Consider the following 19969-nt stretch of genomic DNA (forward strand, 5'->3'; position numbering starts at 1 on the left):
TACTTCATACAGGAGTTGGCATGAAATCCATTTGAACTTCTTCCTCCGAAGGCTATAGCCACAATCAGGACATAAGAAAACACTATCAGTCTTCTCTGTTTCTAGTTTCAGAATGGCTGACAGATCATTATAATCAGTTCAGGAATCTAGAAACACCCTTTCTAAATAAAGCTTGCTGTACTAATAGTCTCAGCTAATACAATCCTGTATGTTAGAATAAAACACTGTTTTAAAGTAAGTGTGTATCAGTACTGGAAGATACTATATAACACTGCACTTTCTGAAACAAGGAAATAGAACTGGGTACAATTCAAGAATAACACAACGTACTCCTCATTGGATTCCCAACTTCTCACTCTATACAGACAAAAACTCCATGTATGGTGTCCACTGCAGAAGTGAACTCTTTAACGTTAGCCACTCTCTCATCACTAGGACAAAAAACAACCACCACCAAGCAACAAACTCACACCTTTACCTCTATTGCTGCTTCTCCAAATGCATATTCAACCACAATTTTTGAATTATACTTGGGATATTTATCAGTAAAATAGTACTTTCAGAGTTCCTACATGCTCACAGCATTCTTTTCAGTAATCCTCCTTGTAAACATTATACACCAGGAGACTGAACTCTTCAGCATCCAAGGCTCAGCAAGGCTAGCTCTACCAACTTCAGAAGTTGTTCTCTCTCTACATCTTTCCTACAGCTTCATCAAAAGTCACTGCCACTACAAAACAGTCAACAAAGTTGGAATTCTATACCCAAGCATCACTCTTGCACACTGTCCAACAACTTAGTATGAACTCGCTTTTTAATATCAGTTCAGTAAGCCAGGCTGTGTACTGACTAAAATGATTGTATGAAGATTCTTGAGGGACTGCACACATCTTTAACATTAGAGCTCTCAAAATGCACGAGTCCAACCACCACCTATTCTCAGCAACAGCACAGGGAAACACAGAGTCAAACACATTTCTTTCTGAAACAAAGAATTCTGTATAGAAAGCAAGTCTTCAAGAAGCATCGAGGTCTAAATAAAAATAAATTTCTGCAATTCAAGTGGCTGTCACCATAACAACAAGCCTCCTCACAAACCTTTAAGAAACATTAACTTCAAAATGCTGTATGAAATAGGAAAGTAAATTTTTTCAGAAAAAGCATATATTATGCACATACACCCAAAGTTCTTGCGTGACAAACACAAATTACTGAATGATCTCCATTATGAGTTAGTAGATAGCCATTATATGGAGTGGATGACATCCACCGGATAGAAGGGAGAAACCATACACACAATCCTGAACATCAAGGCATTTTTCACAGCTTACCATATTTTAAATAATATATTTATATTAGAAACAGCTGAATTTTGAAATAAAAGCCCAAAATATCACTTATCTTCCTGCGATTAACAAAGCTACAGCCAAAGTAGCACCCTCCTGCAAACAGTCATAATTTTTGGCTGAACTTCTTTTCTTCACAGTAATTCTCTCAACATTCCCTTACAAACAAAGGCTCCTCAATCAGTCACTAATAATTTTAAAGGAATAGTAAAGACAAATCAGCTTAAAATATAAATACCCATAAAAAACATGAACATGAGTTACACCTAACACTAGCAAAAACAGAAATTCCCAATTGTTCATAACACATTCTCAGAGTGGTACTGCAGAGCTGGATGGTAGCTGCAGTAGCACTTGCATTTCTTCATCAGCTATTCAGAATAAATCCCAAAACAATGAAGTGAGGAACATTGTCTATGAGTTGTGGTCACACACAAGATCATTATCAGAAAAGAGGATTGATTTGATGCAAGGAAGCTGGGCAAAAGATGGTTAGGAGTAGGCAGAGAAGATTCATTAGGGAAGTGAAAGAGTAAGAAGACTGTGCACAGCTGACTGTAGCACTGGAAGAAAACCAGAAGGAGAAACCTTTTGTATAAGAACTTCAGTTTGCGCTTACTGAGAAATGAGAGACTTGTACAATCCCTACAAGACGCTACATTCAAAACATTCTTTTTACTCATAAGTGTATTCAGAATTGCAAAATAAAGTTGTAAACTAACAACCAGGTAAGCATTAAATGGAATACATTGGCATTTCTTCATGCTTCTTCAAAGGTAAACAGAAATATCTATTTTAAGTTGCCATGTTACAGTAGAGCATCAACTTCAAAATCCAAAGTAGATATCACACACTGTTAAGCAATTCTAATCCTCTTGAAAACCTTCTTAAAAATGACTTTTAAATCTGACAACTCAATTTTACTCAATATTAATACTCCAAAATGAAATAACCAGATGTTTCTAAAATAAATAAATAAATAAATTTATATTGTTTCTTTTTGGATTTATTCAGTATTTATCAAATTCATTACCTGCATCCAAACACCAAGGTCCATATTAAAAGAGATAGTAAACTTATGAGGTAGATCAGAAGGATATAGATGTCTTCTAGTCTTTATGCTGGTCCCAGTGTATCCCAAAATGCACTATGAGGACTATGCCTCAACTACTACTATTTGCAGATGTACAAAAATAGCTGTGGAAAACACTATGTACCTACACACAGGACACATATAGATCTCTACCAGTAAATGCAGACAGGCAATGACTCTCTTCTCACCTCCCTTCCCAGCTGCTCAGCAAGTCAAAAGAACAATAAAATGAAGTTAAAATAACCTGTAATATTGAGTAGAGGACAAGTACATGACTAGCACTAAGAGAAGAAAAACACCACTTTAAAGACCATCACTAACAGTTATGAAAACTATTGCTTTGAAATGCATTAGCTTCCAAGAAGTAACTCCATTCAGCTATGAACACATCACCAACAGAAGTGAGCCACTTCACAATACTTTGTTTCCCGTACTCAAAACTCATGCTTTCTACCATAGGTCAAGCCCAAATTCACCATCTCCATGCCATATCTATCAGTCTTTAAAACTCAGATATTTTAAATATTACTTCTTTTGACTTAAATTTTGATCTATTAACTAGAGGAACTCCAAAAGAAATTAAGTAGGAAGAGAAAAAATAGGTCATGTGTGAACAACTAAATGCAAGCTACTATTTTAACAGACATTTCAGACAGGACAGAAGTCTTAACAAGGGATAGAGCACTGAAAGTGTTTCCTACAAAAATAAGTGATGTGAGCTCTATTAAGATAGCATCTCATCGCACCACTGTTTAGTCTCATTATACATTGCGTATGAATAGCATCTGACAACCCCACAGATGGAGAATCAAGATGCAGAAAAAGACATCCATAGAATAGATGCAGGGGTTCTGCCACCTAGTGGCTTTTAGAGCCTTAATTTATTGTTTCAATTGTCATTATTATTGATAACTTTATTTTAATGTGGAAGCATTTGACAGGAAAGAACAAAATACAGAATGAGGAGTTTTACTTACAATGAAAATACTAGCCATGAGGACTGTGTAGCATTAAAGGAGAAGAGAGTTTCAGCTGAGCCTTTTCTAGCTGTCAAGATAGTCAGAATGCCTCTTCATCCCACCTCCAGCTCACATAGATTCTCTTTGCCTAGTACTAAAGTTAATTTTATCTTGAATAGTCCCTCTCACAGTCAGCTGCCCAATTTCAGTGCTTCCAGCATTATAACATCTTCAAAATCCCTATAAATTTAAAGTAACCACTGGACTTTGATAAATCTCAAAAGTTACCATGGCCAGGAAATGGAGAAAGGCAGATGCCAGGAGACAAAATCAGCAGAATCATAAAACCTTCATTTCTTTATGATATATCTGAATTACAGTTTGGCGATAAAGAACTTCTGTCAGCTCTACCAGTACAAAGGATTTCCCTGACCAGTTCACAGACTAGACAGTTATATGAAGGCAGCAGAGACAGGGCCGCTGGAGAACAGGGGCAACAACGCTGTAAGGCAATGGGTCAGCAGGAATCACCCTTTCTGTCAAGCCATAGTCTCAAAAGCCTCCTTTCCCCCTTGAGATTCAAAGACAGAACCATTTTAATGCCTAAACTAGGTCAGTCTGTGTTTACACAAAACAAAAAAAAAAAAAAAAAAGGAAAAAAGTAAAAAGGAAAGATCACTTAATCAACTTATTTAGGATCGGTCCAGTCCACCAGACTACAAAGCCCAGAGCAGTATATCACATCTTTCCCTTTTGGGGTTTGTTTGTTTTAAAGAAGAAAAATTCAGAGAACACACCTCAAACAGACACAACCAAGCAGCTAATAACTTGATTTTGTATCTAACAGATATGCTTCTCCAGCAGGAGTTTTGAACTGTCCCTTGAAATTGTCACATAATCTTACTTGGCTATAAACTCACAGATGTTTCAGGTTCCGGCCCCTCTTTTGCGACTCTGGTAAACTGTTAGCATTTCTGGGCTACTTCTACTAAGCTGCCTCAGTAAATAACACTGAGGTTTGAGCATCTTAGTTTTAGCCCTGAAAAGAGGAGGAAAAAAAAAAAAAAAAAGGAAAGATAACTAAATCACCAATACCATACAGGTGTAAGACATTCTATGACATTTTCCATTTACCTTCTCAAGTTTTTTCCCCTCAAAGTCCATAGCAATCCCTCTGCTCTTCTCCTAGTATCTTAGCAGTAACCTTTAGCAGTAACCTTTTTGGCAAGTATCACACTGAACAAGGTGTGTGTGTGTGTGGGGGGGGGGGGGGGAGGGTAGGGGAAGATCTGCCACATGAGACCACAAGTAAGCCACACTCCTACAAAGTTATCAGTGATTTAAAAAACTACAAATTTAATTTGAAAATGAAAGGGAGAACTCCAAGTTACACTTATTGTTCTTAATTCCACAAGTTTGAATTTCATCTGTGTTAACATCCCACTGTAAAACAAGCATTTAAAAACTACCATAGTGATGAAAAGCAGTGCATGCATACCTTGATGTGGAATCACATTTGATCACTCAGTGATGAATTTTCTTTGCCTTTACAGCTGCAGCGCACACTAGATTTCTGCTAAAAAGCAAAGCTCTCTCTTCCCCCTTGTCAACAAGCTAGCAGCCTTCACAGCAATATTCCAATGGATTGAGAAGGAAAACAGAGATTGTTGGAATAAATGTGCTGGCAAGGCACTACTTTGCAAGTGGAGGACTGTGGGTAAAAGCCAAACTAAGATTCTTCTGTCTGCAGCTGCCTGAATCAAACCAATCATAACCCAGAACAGGGAGTTAGACTTTCTTACAGTGAGCATTTGTGGTACAGTCTACATGCAGAAAGCTAATTACATTATTGAAACATCCAGGTATCATTTAAAAGAAACTTTATGTTTACGCCAGTGCTGAGCAGTTCTGACAAAGTTCATCTGTAGTGCAAGGAACTTTCACAGCAGTAAGGTATAGTCCCTTAAAGTAGGGACAATCTTCATTTAGAACTGTTAGATAAAATGTGTTTCTTCCCATTTCACACCCTGTCTCTCCCATTTTATACTGCTTGGCTCACTTGGTGCTTTCAGCTTCTTGAAAAGATGAGATGAAGAATATTACCTTACAAAGTGCTCCTTATTCCAGAACTTCTAGAGGCTGCAAGAATCTCGTTCAGTGACAGACCAAGTCAAGGGAGTGGCATTTACCTCCCAGCACCTCTGGAGCTTTGGCACGTGAGTTCCAAGATCAAGACCTACACAGTATGTCTGCTACACAGTACAACAAAACCCCAGCAGAAGGCCAGTTACTCTGTCTGGAAGCTGAAGGTAATAGTTTATACATAGAGGGCAGGTAAGGACTGGATGTTCAGATAAGCACCAGAACTGTATGCCTTAATACTAGAGTACATGGATTAGCATAGAAGAAACAAAAAAAAAAAAAACAAAAAAAAAAAACCACAGCACTCAGATCATAATTTTATTTTTATGTCAGATGTGATCTATCCATGTAAGGAATAGCCTCACTGCCCACATGCTCTAATAGATCGATAATTGATCTTCAATGGGTACTTTATTCTACACTAAGTTTCTTATCCAGTATTCTAGTATGATAGTCTATGATAGCTTAAAAAAATAAATAAAATCCCCAATAAACTAACATTTGAAATAGCTTCCTTCAGAAGCATCAAGATTTGCTTCCAAAATTGTAGCATTTTTATTTAAGTTGTAGAATCTTGATTCTCCTTTTCTAGGCTTCTAAAAAACATACAGGAGATTAACTACTTACATTCCAAACCCTCATAAAACAATCAATAGAAATTACAGAAAAAGTCAAAACAAGAAAAGATGAAACAGGATGTTTTTAGTATTACTTTGTCCCCTACTCATTTCTGCAATGACAACTGAACAGAAAAAAGATCAGACCTATATACAAAAGTTTGCCAAAGAGCTGGAAGCCCTAGCTCAGATGGCTAGAATGTGAGGCATTTCCTCTACTACAGAGTATGTGACTGTATCTGCTAGCCAAAGGTCAAAAGCAGACTTAAGTTTCCAGGTTTATTTTTTTATTAAAAAAAAAAATTTAAAAAAATCAAGAAAATGTTTTCCCTGTCTGTTCTAAAATTACATGCCAATGCCAAACATGTTTAACACTTAACATATTAATTCATTCCTTTACACAAGTTGAGATTCTAGCATATGTATCTGACAAGTCATTTAAATTCCAGCACCTTAAATTATGTAGATTGGTTTGTCACTATGACAACAACTTTTACGTGTCTGTAGAACAAAGTTGATCATACAAAAGTACTGGATGTTCTCTTTCTAGCAGGAGTTAAGAGTTAATGAAAGCTTTGCTTCTTCTGGACAGAAGGGTGGAATTTACATCTGTTAACATAAGACGATGTAACATATGATTCCAGATGAGCTCTTTAATGCACATGTATGTTATTTCATGAATGAAGAAGGAAGTTTTCTTGGATTCAAGCAAGGCTGCATGGTTGTGTTGTTTGTTTGTTTTAAACTTACACACAGTATACTTGAGGGAATCCAGAACAAAAGAAGGCCATGCACTGGGAGGGAGGGAACAGAGCTATTACTCTTCTATACTAAGGCTGTCTTTTCTTTTTAGATATTCAATCAACTTCATGGTCAATGCTTCACTTATAAATATGCACTTTTTCTCTAGATATTTGTGTAGAAGATTCCTTCAGCAGTAACCAGGAGCACAGATGTGCCCAAGATATATTCACAGTGTGCAGACAGATGCCCTAGAATTTGGAGTAAAGATATTTTAAGTATCTATAGAGGGCACACATGTGCCATCTACACTCAGATTCAGCCTGTAAAGGTACCAGCCCAAGTACCATGTCATTGCAATGTCACAACAGAAAGGTACAAATGGATCCTAATGGGCCCATTACAAATAAGTAACTTCCATACTCTTAATCGCACATTTGGACTTAGTTAATATTGTGAAATAAACGTGTTAATACTCTTGGCTAAGGCAAAAGAAAACTCTCTTACAAGAAATTTCTAAGACTATCTTATAGAATTTTTTATGTTTCCCCCCCCCCCACTTTGAGGGAAAAGGCGTGTACAATCAAACAACACTTGCTCACACTGATGGGCACAGTAACAAGCAAACATGACTGGTAAGCTCAGAACAAAACTTAATGCCTAAATCATCAGATCAGTCTGTCAGTATCAGTTTACAGCCAATTAGATTGAAGTAGTCATGCCTACAGGGAAACCAGAAGTTGGTTTGCGCCCCTCCTCCCCTCATCCCTTTCTAAAAGGAGAGAACAGATTATGCATTTGTCACATAGCATCAACTAATAACCCAGAGAAGAAAGCTTAACAATGCAGAAAAAAATTCAAATCATTCTGCCCATCCCCATGGGCAGATGGGAGAATTAGCAAGCCCTAGATCAAAAAGGTAAGAATTTTAATTGTTATAGCAGTAGAGCTGTTATCTGAAGGTGTACCTCCATCAGAAAAGCAATATTACCCAGGAATACAGTGGCAGATACTTAAAGTGAGTCTCAATGTACACCAAAAAAGGCTAGCCAACCAAACAGGTATGAGTGCTCTAAAGCACAACCTCAAGATAAATCCACAACAGTATTCAACTCAAGAATTGCCTTTGAGAGTACATTACACTGAAGTCCTTTATATAATTCCTGTGTCTGGAAACAAGCTCAAGCTTCTTCCCCTGCAGATTAGCACTCTGCTGATGGCAGAGCTGAGAGGAACCTTAGCTTGTTGACTGCAAAGGAGGAGGTCAGCTGGAGCCCAGAAATATGATCAGCAATAGATAAATCTCCCCTGCATTTACTCAAACAGAAGAACAACAGTGAGAAGGCAAGTCTTGTCCCATGTCAAATAAAGTGACACATAGAATACCTTAAATATTATTAATGTTTATTACATTACCAAACATTTGGTAGAGACATCTATTACTGCATTAATTAGCAAGTGCTTTTATATATGGGGGAAGAACTGTTTAATCTTCTAGCGATAAATACAGATAAAGACAGGCTCACATTTTTGAAATGTTTAAGTTGAAAAGCATCCACTGAGTTAAGTTCTCAAGCATCTTGAAAACCGCAGCTGGAACAGCTGTATGAATATCCTTACTCTGCTTAGTTGCTGGGGAAAAACAAGTTTATCAACCATCCATTATCTGTGGGATATCCTGAAATTGAGCACATGCAAGTTTTCCAGAAACACTGCCTTTTCTTCCCTCTTTTCCCTTTCTACCTTCAACCCTCTGCAAGGGATTATTTAACTTTGCTGAAGTATCTCCAGAAATGAACTAGTTCTCACTATCTTGCTTAGACTCTAATCTCCATCCATAAATTCTATAACAGACAGTTTTACTGGTACAGTTTGATCTATTGCACACTGAAGTCTTTTTCATGCTGCAGATGCTGCAAAATATTGATTGGTTTTTTAATTATTATTATTTCTTCTTTCATTAGAACAGTCTTCGTGAAACAATGAAAGGTTTAAATATAGAAACAGAATTGAATTAATTTGTCACCATGCTAACACAACTGTTCAGAAGTTATAATGCACTTTAAGAAAAAAGAATCTCCAAGGTTGGAAAAGACCTAAAAGATCATCCAGTCCAACCGTTCACCTATTACCAATAGCTCCCACTAAACCATGTCCCTCAACACAACATCCAGTCTTTCCTTGAACACCCCCAGGGTTGGCGACTCCACCACCTCCCTGTGCAGTCCATTCCAGTGCCTGACCACCCTTTCTGAGAAGTAAAAAAGAAAAAAAGAAAGGGACAACTATGAAGTCTACTGGATGTGATAAAACAAAAAAGCTATTACTGTTTAACCAAAAATTGTTTATTATGTACAGTGACATAAACATTGTCATATTGATCAGTCACTGATACATACCACAAGCACTCATCCAACACTTGCTTATCTCTATTGGTATCAACAGACCACATATCCAAACAAAATTTGCCCTGTCAGAACAAGACCTATGACCCAGCACACCAAGCGCCACGGGAATATAGCTTTCTACTAGTTTGCAGCATTAGGATAATGTTTACAGTCCATTTAATTCCAGATCTTCGCTCAGGTCTCTTCTGTCAACTGCTACATTTTTACTTTATTCCCCAATTTTAACAGAAATTAATGTCAAGCACTCATTGAAACCCATAGCTTGCCACTACAGTTAAAACTGATGTCCTTCAGCACAGCCTACTCACCAACAAGGGAAGGAACATTTAGAAGGCAGTGAAAACAAAACTGTATCTGCTGTAAGATCTGTCCGGATCTTTTACTCCCATAATAGAAGATTCAAGTTTAATGTAATACACTGTATTCAGCTTCAGATAAAAGCAAGTAAGCATCTGAAATAGACAAGGGCAAGACAGGTACTGCTTTGTCTCTAGGAACAGTGCTTTGACAGGAAACATGGCTAGCTTTATAGGATGCAGTGGTCACATAATCCAAGGCTATAGCCTACAATTAATGTTATCCTTTTGTTCACAATAATTGTGTAAACTGCAAGTTTGAAGGGAACTAAAGAGCAACATATTAATGAACTAGTATTTTTTGCATGAATTTTACATACTCAAGGGATTTGGATGTAGAAGAAACAAAAGGCAAGAGTAGCATCTCCACAATAACTCACATAAGCAAGTCTAGCACAGAAGGAAAATAAGCTCAGTTCCAAGAAACAACACATATTTACATTACAATTCACATTTACAATGAGCCATTTCTATTATGCTAACACCCCTGCATTTCTGTTCTTGTTTTTAAATAAGCTGCCCAGTCTGGGGTTTTTTCTTCAGTCTCCTTTCCTAAGAGTATCTGCAATACAGCTTTTCCTCACTGCTAAGCAAAGTTTGGGCTTAATTGGGCTTAATTAAGTTATAAGTATCCAGACAAATACAGAAATATGAAAGTAAGTTTCTGCTTTTGATTTGTCTGTTAATCTTCCAGATGGGATTCTTAACATTTAATTGAAATTTCACAGAACAGATATTCAATACATGACCAATGGTTAGAAATAGGACGAGAAATAAACAAACTAGAAAAAGATCATGCTGGATCTGGGAACAGTTCTCTGAGGAGTCAGAATCAAGAAAGGTGAAGTCCTGCAAATTTAACACTCTTCAGTTATGCTGTTAAGTCAGCTCACTGTCAAATGTCTCACTCTCATATGATTCTTCATGAGTTGGTTTTCACTTCTCTCCCCCATCCAGTTCCCATCCCCTTCAAGGGAAAGGAGGAAATTTATATCAGTGTTCTTAACTTGCATTATTTCCACATCAAATATTTACTCCTTCTATATCCATGTATTCAGGGGAGGAAAAATAAAAGCTATGCTGCTATTTTCCTTTTCCATGAGATTTTGCCCTTGGATGCGTTTGCTTGCATCTCATAAACACATTCAAAGGTAAAATTTGGACCTTTGCCTCAATCACATTCCTTATTGCAAATACATGCCAACCTTCAAAGTTCAGTTATTTGAGTAAAAACATACATTAATTGTTACGCGAGAGGAGTGGAGAGTGTATCAGATTAAACACATCTGAAAGTATTTCACTCCCTCTGTGCCTAATAGTTCAGCAAAAAGCTTGATTTACTCTGTTTTTTAAAGGTAATCATCAGCTATGAAGTTTAACACAAAATCACACTTAAGAACCAAACAAGTATTTAGGATAAAATTACCTTCTCATATTTGTTATTCCAAGACTGGTCTGACAGGTATTGCAACATTTGCTGGTATAAAGTTATTCAGTTACATGCAAAAAATAATGGAATGCAAGGAGTATGTTGCAATGAACAAGCATAAAAAAAAAAGATATCAGCAACTTAAAAGCTTGTTTCTTTCACCTATGAAAGATAGCAGTGAATGGCTTGGGAAAACACAAGCCAAGTAACTGAGAAGAAACTTTTAAAATAAGAGCTTCAGTAATAACAGGAGATCGGGAGGTTTTACATGCAGAGATGTAAGAGAAGGTATTATTTTACTGAAAACATTAATCACGTTTTCCCATCAGAAGACCACACAAGCTTTATCCACCAAATAGCATGAAAAAAGATTGGGTTTAACCTTTTCATGTAAAAATTTCTCACTTTATACTCTACCAATAGCGTAAAAACTGATGATTTATTTCTCCTCTCAAAGTTTAACTTAACACTTGACATAACTTTAAAAAAATATATCACCACCTTTGCTAACACATACAGTATTTATGCTCTCTAGGACTCAAGAACACCGTTGTCTTTGGATAAAACCAATTACTAGCATGACACAAACACTGCTGCCAAACAATTTTAATTAAGCAGCCTAGCATCAGGAAATTCCTCATCTTTGAGGTAACGGGCAGACTGACATCTTCAGTAAACACAGGTGAAGAGATCTGAGCTTAAAGTATCACCCAACTATTGCAAGACTAAATGCTTTAGATCCATAACTTTTGGCCCCCCACACTTCCTAGTGGAATGGGAAATAGCTACTTCAGAAGCAAACACTTTTTTTGAGAGAGCAAGAATTGCCACCATTTCCTCTGATGAGGGAAAGCAGCAAGGCAAATTCCCCTTTCATGGCTAGCTCACAAGAATGCAGATCCTGAACTGCTTGTGGTAGAACAGGAGCAGACTCAAGAATATCCCCAGGTTTCCCATCTTTGTTACTTTCCTAGATTATTTAAATACCTGCCAGAGCCTGGAAAAGGGAAAGGAAGAAACAGATCTCAGAATTGAAACAGAAGTTACTGAGACCAGATCACTTCAGGTAGTGACTTTCTAGTGGCTCTTCATATGTTCCAGGAAAAGTTTCAAGATTATTTCACTGGAGCTAAACAGCAAGCTTTCAATGCTGCAACACATACAAACACCCTGCAACTGTATCCTGAAGAATGAAGTTACCTCCTCTTTCACTCTTCACCAATCCCCAGTCTCTCACATAAAATCTAAAGATCTGAGTCTTCTGCACTACTGCCTACAGTTAAATTTTAGCAGATCGTGGCTGCAAGTACATGTAGATGCGATTTATTAGACTTCTGCCTGTGACTCAGCAGACAGATGGCATCTCAGTACTTTCCATCCTCAAGCCATATTAGCCATAGTCTGCTTCAGTGGTCCTAGTTCAATTGAACTGCCATCATTAGCAGCCTCTTGAATAGAAACAAGCCTTGTGCACTCAAGAACACAGGATTTCCTGAACCATATCAGAGCAGGCACTAGTCAAGACAATAACCATCAGAAAAAAAATAATAAAGCAAGGAAAAGCACAACACAACATGGATCTACTATTATTTAGTTATGTGATAGTTTTCCCAGACAGTTCATTTCTAGCTCAAAATGTGCCGATTTCCTCATAATAGAATGGTTCATGACCTCTATCAAACCTTTCACATGAAAGGTGACTGACTATCTATGTAGAGAAGAAGGCACTCTAAGCCTGGTAATAGGGTTGAGAGACCTCTGTGGCATAAATGCGCTTTCTGCTACATGTTACTTGAAGAGAAAGTATCAAATCTTTGAACAGTTGCAGTACATCTACACTAAGAGATCAGCTAGAAATTAACTACCAAGTTTTTCTATGAAACCAATTCTTTCAGATGTATTCAATCCTATTATAACCCAGAAAAACAAGGGCACAGAGCAGGGACGACTTTCTTCAGTACCTTTAGTATTATTGAGAACCTATAGTATCCTCTCAGGATGTTCCTTCACGCAAACATCATCGCCCCTATAGAAGTTACATACATATGCTTGGGAAATGCTCCTTCAGGGCAGGACAGAACAAGTCCTGGGGACACAGAATAAAGAACATCTCTTTCTGGCCCTGTCAGTAACATTAAGCAACATGAGGTTGAAGCCCATGCAACAGATAGTAAGACCACACTAGACAAAAAGCTTAAGACAAACTAGATTAAAAATAATAATAAAATAAAATGACAAGAGGAGCACTTCGATGGAAGACAGAGAATCAAAGTACATAGTAGAATCCTAATCTCTAGCAGTTACCTTTTCATATCTGGAAATGGGACACCTGATTTTGGCTCATTGTTTGTTAGTTGACTGAGAATGTTTATGAAACAGATTCAATATATTGGCTTTTGATTAACTGTACAGGTTGACAGAACTTGCAACTACAACTAATGGCATGTTGGCCTCAGTACCTTCTGTGCGTTGATCTATGGACACTTAGTGCCATTGGAACAGCCTAACTACACCATTCATTTTTTCTTCCAAAAAATAACATATTAATGCAAAAATAAAAAGGAAAAGGCTACACAGCTAATTTCACTAAGAACACGCAAATCACACAGCACACCACTAGCCCCTATAATGCCTTTATATCATCTGCTCAAGAAGCTGAAAGAAAGGACCTCTATTAAACAAATTAATACAGGCAAAGATTTAAATTGCACAGTTATGACTAAATTAATGCAGTTACTTGAACCAGAGTTTATCTAGATGGAACGTGTAACACAAACCATTCTTAACAGCGTAGTAACTATCCTCAACAGAGCAGAAAGAAAATGGAAGCAGCTAGTTTCTACTTTTGGCACTTCTGTGAGTTTTCTTCAGGAACTGTGATTATGGTATATCCATCATTCAAGTACTCGACTAGTGAGTTTTTAATCACACTATCTTTAACTGACCATATGAGCTATGGTGAAGAAAAAGATTTCAAATGCTTAGTCTTTTTTTTTGTGGCAAACCATAAATCATGGTATTTCAACACCTGAATGACCAGTTTCATTTCTTCCTGCTATTATCTTCAGCAGACAAGCCAAAATATAGAAGTATATATTAGTACTTGAAATTTCAATAAAATCTTAGTTGGACATACTTAACAGATCTTATGAACCATTCATTTTTACATTATCTGACAGTTTAAGGCTCAGCTTGCCTTAAAGGAACTGAGGTTTCTCAACTGTAACATGCTTAGAGCCCTCAGGTTTGCATGCTAAGCCATGTTTCAGTTTGACTTCCTAAACAGCTGAATTCAACTTCTAGACCATGAACTTTGAAAGCCTGAAATGCTCAAACAGCAAACACTGTATCTGATGCATCAAGATGGCTATCCCATTTAATTCAACAGACTTGGCTTGCTTACCAAAAATGCATGCGGCAAGTACAAGCCAGTAAAAAAGTTATTCTTCCTTCCCATTAGCTTACAAACAAGACAAAGCACACATTTAATCACTGAAACAAGAAACAAGTAGTAACACATTTAAAGGAGCAACATCCATAAGCAGTAAGCATTCAGTCTCTAATTGTAGCATAAGAGTCCTACTCCCATGATCACTACTTAGTATCTCCTTACTGGAGAAAACGGTAACATGTTAACAGCGTGAAATACAGTAAGCTGATCTGACTGATTATGACTACCTTATGCAGACAAAGTATTGCTATGCTTTGAAGGAAAAAAAAGAGTATATAAGTTAGTGTCAATGCTTAGAAAAAGGTCTTCTTCCTATCCAAATAATGTTACATTTAAGTGAAAATATTAATTTGAAATGGTAGTTAAAAAGAAAAAGCACACTACCATACTTGGAGATGTATGTTTTGACATTATAGGAATTAACTTAATCAAAATCCTCTGGAAATTTATGTAAGAAAATGAAAAGAATCTGAAATGTGAAAAGCAAGTTAAAATCAGTAGTCTCCCTTTTTATTTTAGCTGCTTCCAAGACAGTTTGCTGTAGTGCTAACATTTGTATCTGCCAAAAGTACTCTTGCAAGAAGCAAAGTATTATTTCAACACAAATATATTCATTGGAATTGCCTTTATTTTACTGTCCTATTATTAATACTTGTTGAATGATGATCCCTTCTCATCTACTGAAGAATACAGGTGGCTCTAAGTTCAAGCAATTCTCAGTGATAGGGGTTTGACAGTGAGGAAGCAAATGCAAATTCACCTTCTTCTGCAAAAGCTGGACCACTGCAACACTCAAGTTATAGTTGCAAGATTTCTGGTATTTTGGTGGTACTGCAGCACACTTGCCAAGCCTATCATTCTTTTTAGAAATGGGAAATTAGCTAAAATAAGAGGCTTCTGAAGGCAAGCTACTCAACGAACCAACCTGATTTTTCTATGCCAATTCACAAAATGAATCACACTGCAAAAAGCAAAAAAGATACTCTCAACAGATTCTCTTAACAAATTAAACACATAATTATATTAGCATAACATCAAATAGCATACATGTTATGGTAGAAGAGGTTCTGATGAACTATTACACAATTAATCACACACTGACAAGTAAAAAAAAGAAATCATCCAGTAAGGTTATTTAGGAATATATATATGCTACCACCCACTACTTCAACAAGGATAGAAGGCCAACACTACTCGCGCTTTCCTGTTTCTATACAAACAAAAAAGCCACTAACTAAACAAGCAAAACAAAGCATTTGTACTCCTTCAGGGATCAACAACACAGATGATGATAATGAACACATTTTTGCCAACTATATCTTTCTTACAAGATCATCTTGTCACATAAGGAACGTGATGACATCAGATCATATTGCCGTAACTCAAAAGAAGATAGCAGCTTTAAATATGACTAGCATCCTTACAAATACATTTACTTTTGCATGTGATATTAAACATTGCTTTAAAACAAACTAACTAAGCAGGTTCATACCACCTTTTCATACCAGTTTTTGCAAGTTCCCAGACACACTGGGGAATAAACAGCAATTACAGCATTACAGAAAGAACCTAAGATCAAGCCTTAGGCACCTGCTCAAAACAATCCTAAAAACGTATCACGGAATTGCATTACAATTGGACATGTCTGAGCCATCTCACTTTTAGTTCAGCAATCATACATGATATTTGTGTACAGAAACACAAACATGCACAACCTAATATGCATCAAATCAATGGAACGCAAAACTGAGGAGTACTAGCAATAAAGTAATGCTACATTTCATAATCCTAAAGAAAATTCATGCATACACAAAAGTACAACTGTAATCAACAACTTCTACATCTTGCTTTACACCTTTGCTACTACTGTCTCCTGCATTTATTCAACAATGCTTCTAAGAAGTCTTCACCCACTGCCTAAAAGCTGAAGATCCACAACCCATACACTCATGTACAGAATGTTCACAGGTTTAAAGATTGAAGCCATCGTAACACACTTAAGGCACAAATCATTAGTTTCTTCAATCTTAAATTTAAGCATTTGGAAGGTCAAGACTGCTAAGCTGTCTCTTTCTTTAAAGCAAATAATTGACTTTTGAAAAGTAGAAGGCCACAGGTATCTGAAACTACCAAAGTCAACCTAAAAAAACAGTATTAACCTGATTCCAGTTTTCAATCAAACACGTGAAACAATTAACTCAGAATTACTGATGATGACTTCTTACCTTCAATCCTTTTCAAGGCTGACAGGCAAGTATCCCGACTTGGAAATTCAAATGGATTGTTACAGGTCCGAATAGTGTCACATTCACATTTCCCGTTGATTATGTTACAACCTGTTATAAGGTTTTCATTGCATGGCTCAAATCCAAGGAGCTGATCATCATCCCAGTTTTCATCTAAAATAAACAAGTAGAAAAACTCACTATTGATTTCAGTTACAGTTTATAAATTCAGCTGCTTTGGGGACAGGTGCAATTTATTTCAAATTTAACATCGTGCTAAACAAGATAAGACCCCAAAAGAATGGATTAATCTAAATGATAAGATTTGCCAAATATTGTGCTTCAGAGCTGTTCTTACTGCCCATTTTGCCCCAGTTACTGGCATTGTTTACTTCAATCTGCATGAAAAACTATCATGTCTTGGGGAAAAGCACAGCCGTAGTACAAATGAGTGCTACTGTAAACAAAATAACTTCTACAGATACTTTAAGTTATATTTATCATGGAAGTGAGAATGTTGGAGAGAACCTGCAGCTGTTAGAGAAGTCAAAACTAAGTTAAAAAGAGAGCATAATTAAACACGTTTTAAAAATACATCATATAGAATTCACTCCACAGACATTACTTTTTACTACAAAAATACTGAAAGATGCCAGGCCTTTGATTTTGTAATATGACCAAAAGCAAGTTTCCCGACCCCTGTGAACAACCATTATCATTCCAGGAGAATTGTTAAGTACATTCTGCTCCTTGCTGTCAAGTGAAAGGGGAGTGTAGCAGGGCTAGAATGCATCTTTGCTCTTTCACAGAATCACCCGGGTTGGAAGGGACCTCAAGGATCATGTAGTTCCAACCAAACATACACCTTTACTAGATCAGGTTGCCCAGGGCTCCGTCCAACCTGGTCTTGAACACCTCCAAGGACGGGGCATCCACAACCTCCCTGGGCAGCCTGTTCCAGGGCCTAACCACTCTCCTAGTGAAGAACTTCCCCCTAACATCCAACCTAAATCTTCCCTCTTTTAACTTAAAACCATTTCCCCTGTCAGCCCTTTCGAAGATTTTACCCCCCTCCTGGGAGTAAGTTCCCTTCAGGTACTGAAAGGCTGCAATGAGGTCACCCCGCAACCTTCTCTTTCAAATGAGTCTGATATATCTGTTAACTCCCATGTTTCTACTGTGTAATTGTCCATTACTTCTCAGGTTACATACAATGGGACTATTTACCCTCCTCCAAAACAGAGAAGTTCAGTCTATCCACAATTCTACTATGTCTGAAGGTTCCACAAAATCTTAGCTACCTGGGATCAACGGCACATACAGCAACATCCAACAGACTCAAAAACATATACCTCTAGGCATGAGGTATTTTTAGCTGTTGCATGCTAGATCATTTTCCAACCTGTCCAGTCTACCAAATCAAGTACTACAAAACAGTCATAGAGATGCTCTGCTGACTTTCAGATGTATCTCATAGTCCTGAGGGAATTAGCTAGCGTAGTTACCAAGCTACTCTCAATGATATTTGAAATGATTTAAAAAGGACAACCTCAGGAACTAGGTGGAGAGGTACTACCTATCAGTCTCACCTCTGTGCCTGGGGTGATCATGGAGCAAATCCTCCTGAAAGTTATGCTAAGGTACATGGAAGGCAGGGAGGTGATATGGGAGAGACAACATGGCTTCATCAAGGGCACATTTTGCTTGGCCAACCATTTGGCCTTCTATCATGGTGTCACTGCATCAATGTCATTTATCACTAATGTCATTTATCTCAACTTTAGTAAGGCCTTTGACATAGAACCCCACATCCTTCTCTCCAAATTGGAAAGACATGGATTTGATAGACAGACTGATGGACAAAGAACTGGCTGCAGGATGAAGTCCAGAGAATGGTGGTCAATGGCTCAATGTCTGGATGGAGATCAGTGATGAGGGAACACTCTTTAGCAGGATTTGTGGTGACAGGACAAGGGGAAATGGTTTCAAGATCAAAGAGAGTAGATTTAGGTTAGACATAAGGGGAGAAAAAAATCTTTTACAGTGAGGGTGGTGAGGCACTGGAACAGGTTGTTGAGAGATGTGGTTGACACCTCATCCCTGGAGACTTTCAGGGGGAGGCTGGATCAGGCTCTAGGCAATCTGATCTAGCTGTGGTGTCCCTGTTCATTGCAGGGGAGTTGGGCTAGATGGCCTTCAGAGGTCTCTTTCAGCTCTAAGGATTCTAAGATTCTAAAACTATTTTCAGATGCTATCACCAAACAAGTTTTCAACAGGGATGCTGCTAAGAAACACTTTTTAAAAGCTGAAACATCTTCCAGCTACAAAGCACTATTGTTGCTCCAGTTTGTTTAAAAAATAAAATAAAATAAAAATAGGAATTGAAGTATGCCGTTAACAAACATTCCCTGCTTGCAAGACTTAGAGCTTTTCATGCTGAAACAGAGTTATTTTGGAGAAGTAAATGACAAAATAACCTATCTAAACTGACAAGAGAATCCCTGCAGAACACTCCTCTGTTTTAATGAAAGAAAGGGCAAACACAGCATTGTCCAAGTGAACAAGCTGCATGGCAGCACGTGCATTGACACTGATGGTTGTGCTGCTGCGTTTCTGTTCATAACACAACACACCAGACCTTGACCTCAGGAGCATGTGGAAAGCAGAGACCCAGGCACGTTTGGGTCCCTCAGCCAAACAAGCAGGCATGCTGACCAGGCTGGGCACTCAGCTGTCTCTGGAGCGCAGCAGCTGCTTTTGGGCCAGGCGCTGAGTGCTAGCCATGCCATCAGCCAAACCTGCTGACCCAGGCACTGTTGACAGAGAGCATTAGTTCTTATCTACACTTATGCATTGTTCAGAAGGAACATATGTCCTCAGCTGACTTGCATCCACTCCCTACACAGTTCTACTGACAAGAAGAAATTAAGACAACTTGTGGGGTTAATAAATTCCTATTGAGCAATTTTGAGTCCCAGACACCCTTTAAGCTACACCTTAGAGTGAGCATTAGAAGCTGCCCTTCAGCGCAGCAGACTGCAGCCAAGCATGAACTGTTTTGTCATTCAGCAGCCTGACACTGAATTGAAGCCTAAAAAACGATAGCAAATACACACACTGAAGCTGATGTGTAAATACTCTCTGCTCACAGAGATGCACAGAATATCAGTTAACCTGTCTGTCTGGGGAAAAACAAATAAAC

At 37.7% G+C, this 19969-nt stretch overlaps 1 protein-coding gene across 5 annotated transcripts in view; it reads right to left on the reverse strand.

The window, feature by feature from the left end:
• CRIM1 (cysteine rich transmembrane BMP regulator 1) overlaps window positions 1-19969 on the reverse strand; it is a 160694-nt gene that overhangs the window by 128559 nt on the left and 12166 nt on the right. For all 5 annotated transcript variants that reach the window (XR_014944706.1, XM_085543280.1, XM_015857694.3 and 2 more), the window contains exon 2: window positions 16768-16941. Coding sequence is in view for 4 of the 5 variants with exons in the window: in XM_085543280.1 (XP_085399406.1) it covers window positions 16768-16941 (174 nt within the window). In the remaining variant the exon portion in view is untranslated. The remainder of the gene's footprint in view (window positions 1-16767; window positions 16942-19969) is intronic.

The sequence above is a fragment of the Coturnix japonica genome, chromosome 3 (genome assembly GCF_054131305.1).
Source record: "Coturnix japonica strain WE chromosome 3, WE-NBRP24, whole genome shotgun sequence".
NCBI lineage: Eukaryota > Metazoa > Chordata > Aves > Galliformes > Phasianidae > Coturnix > Coturnix japonica.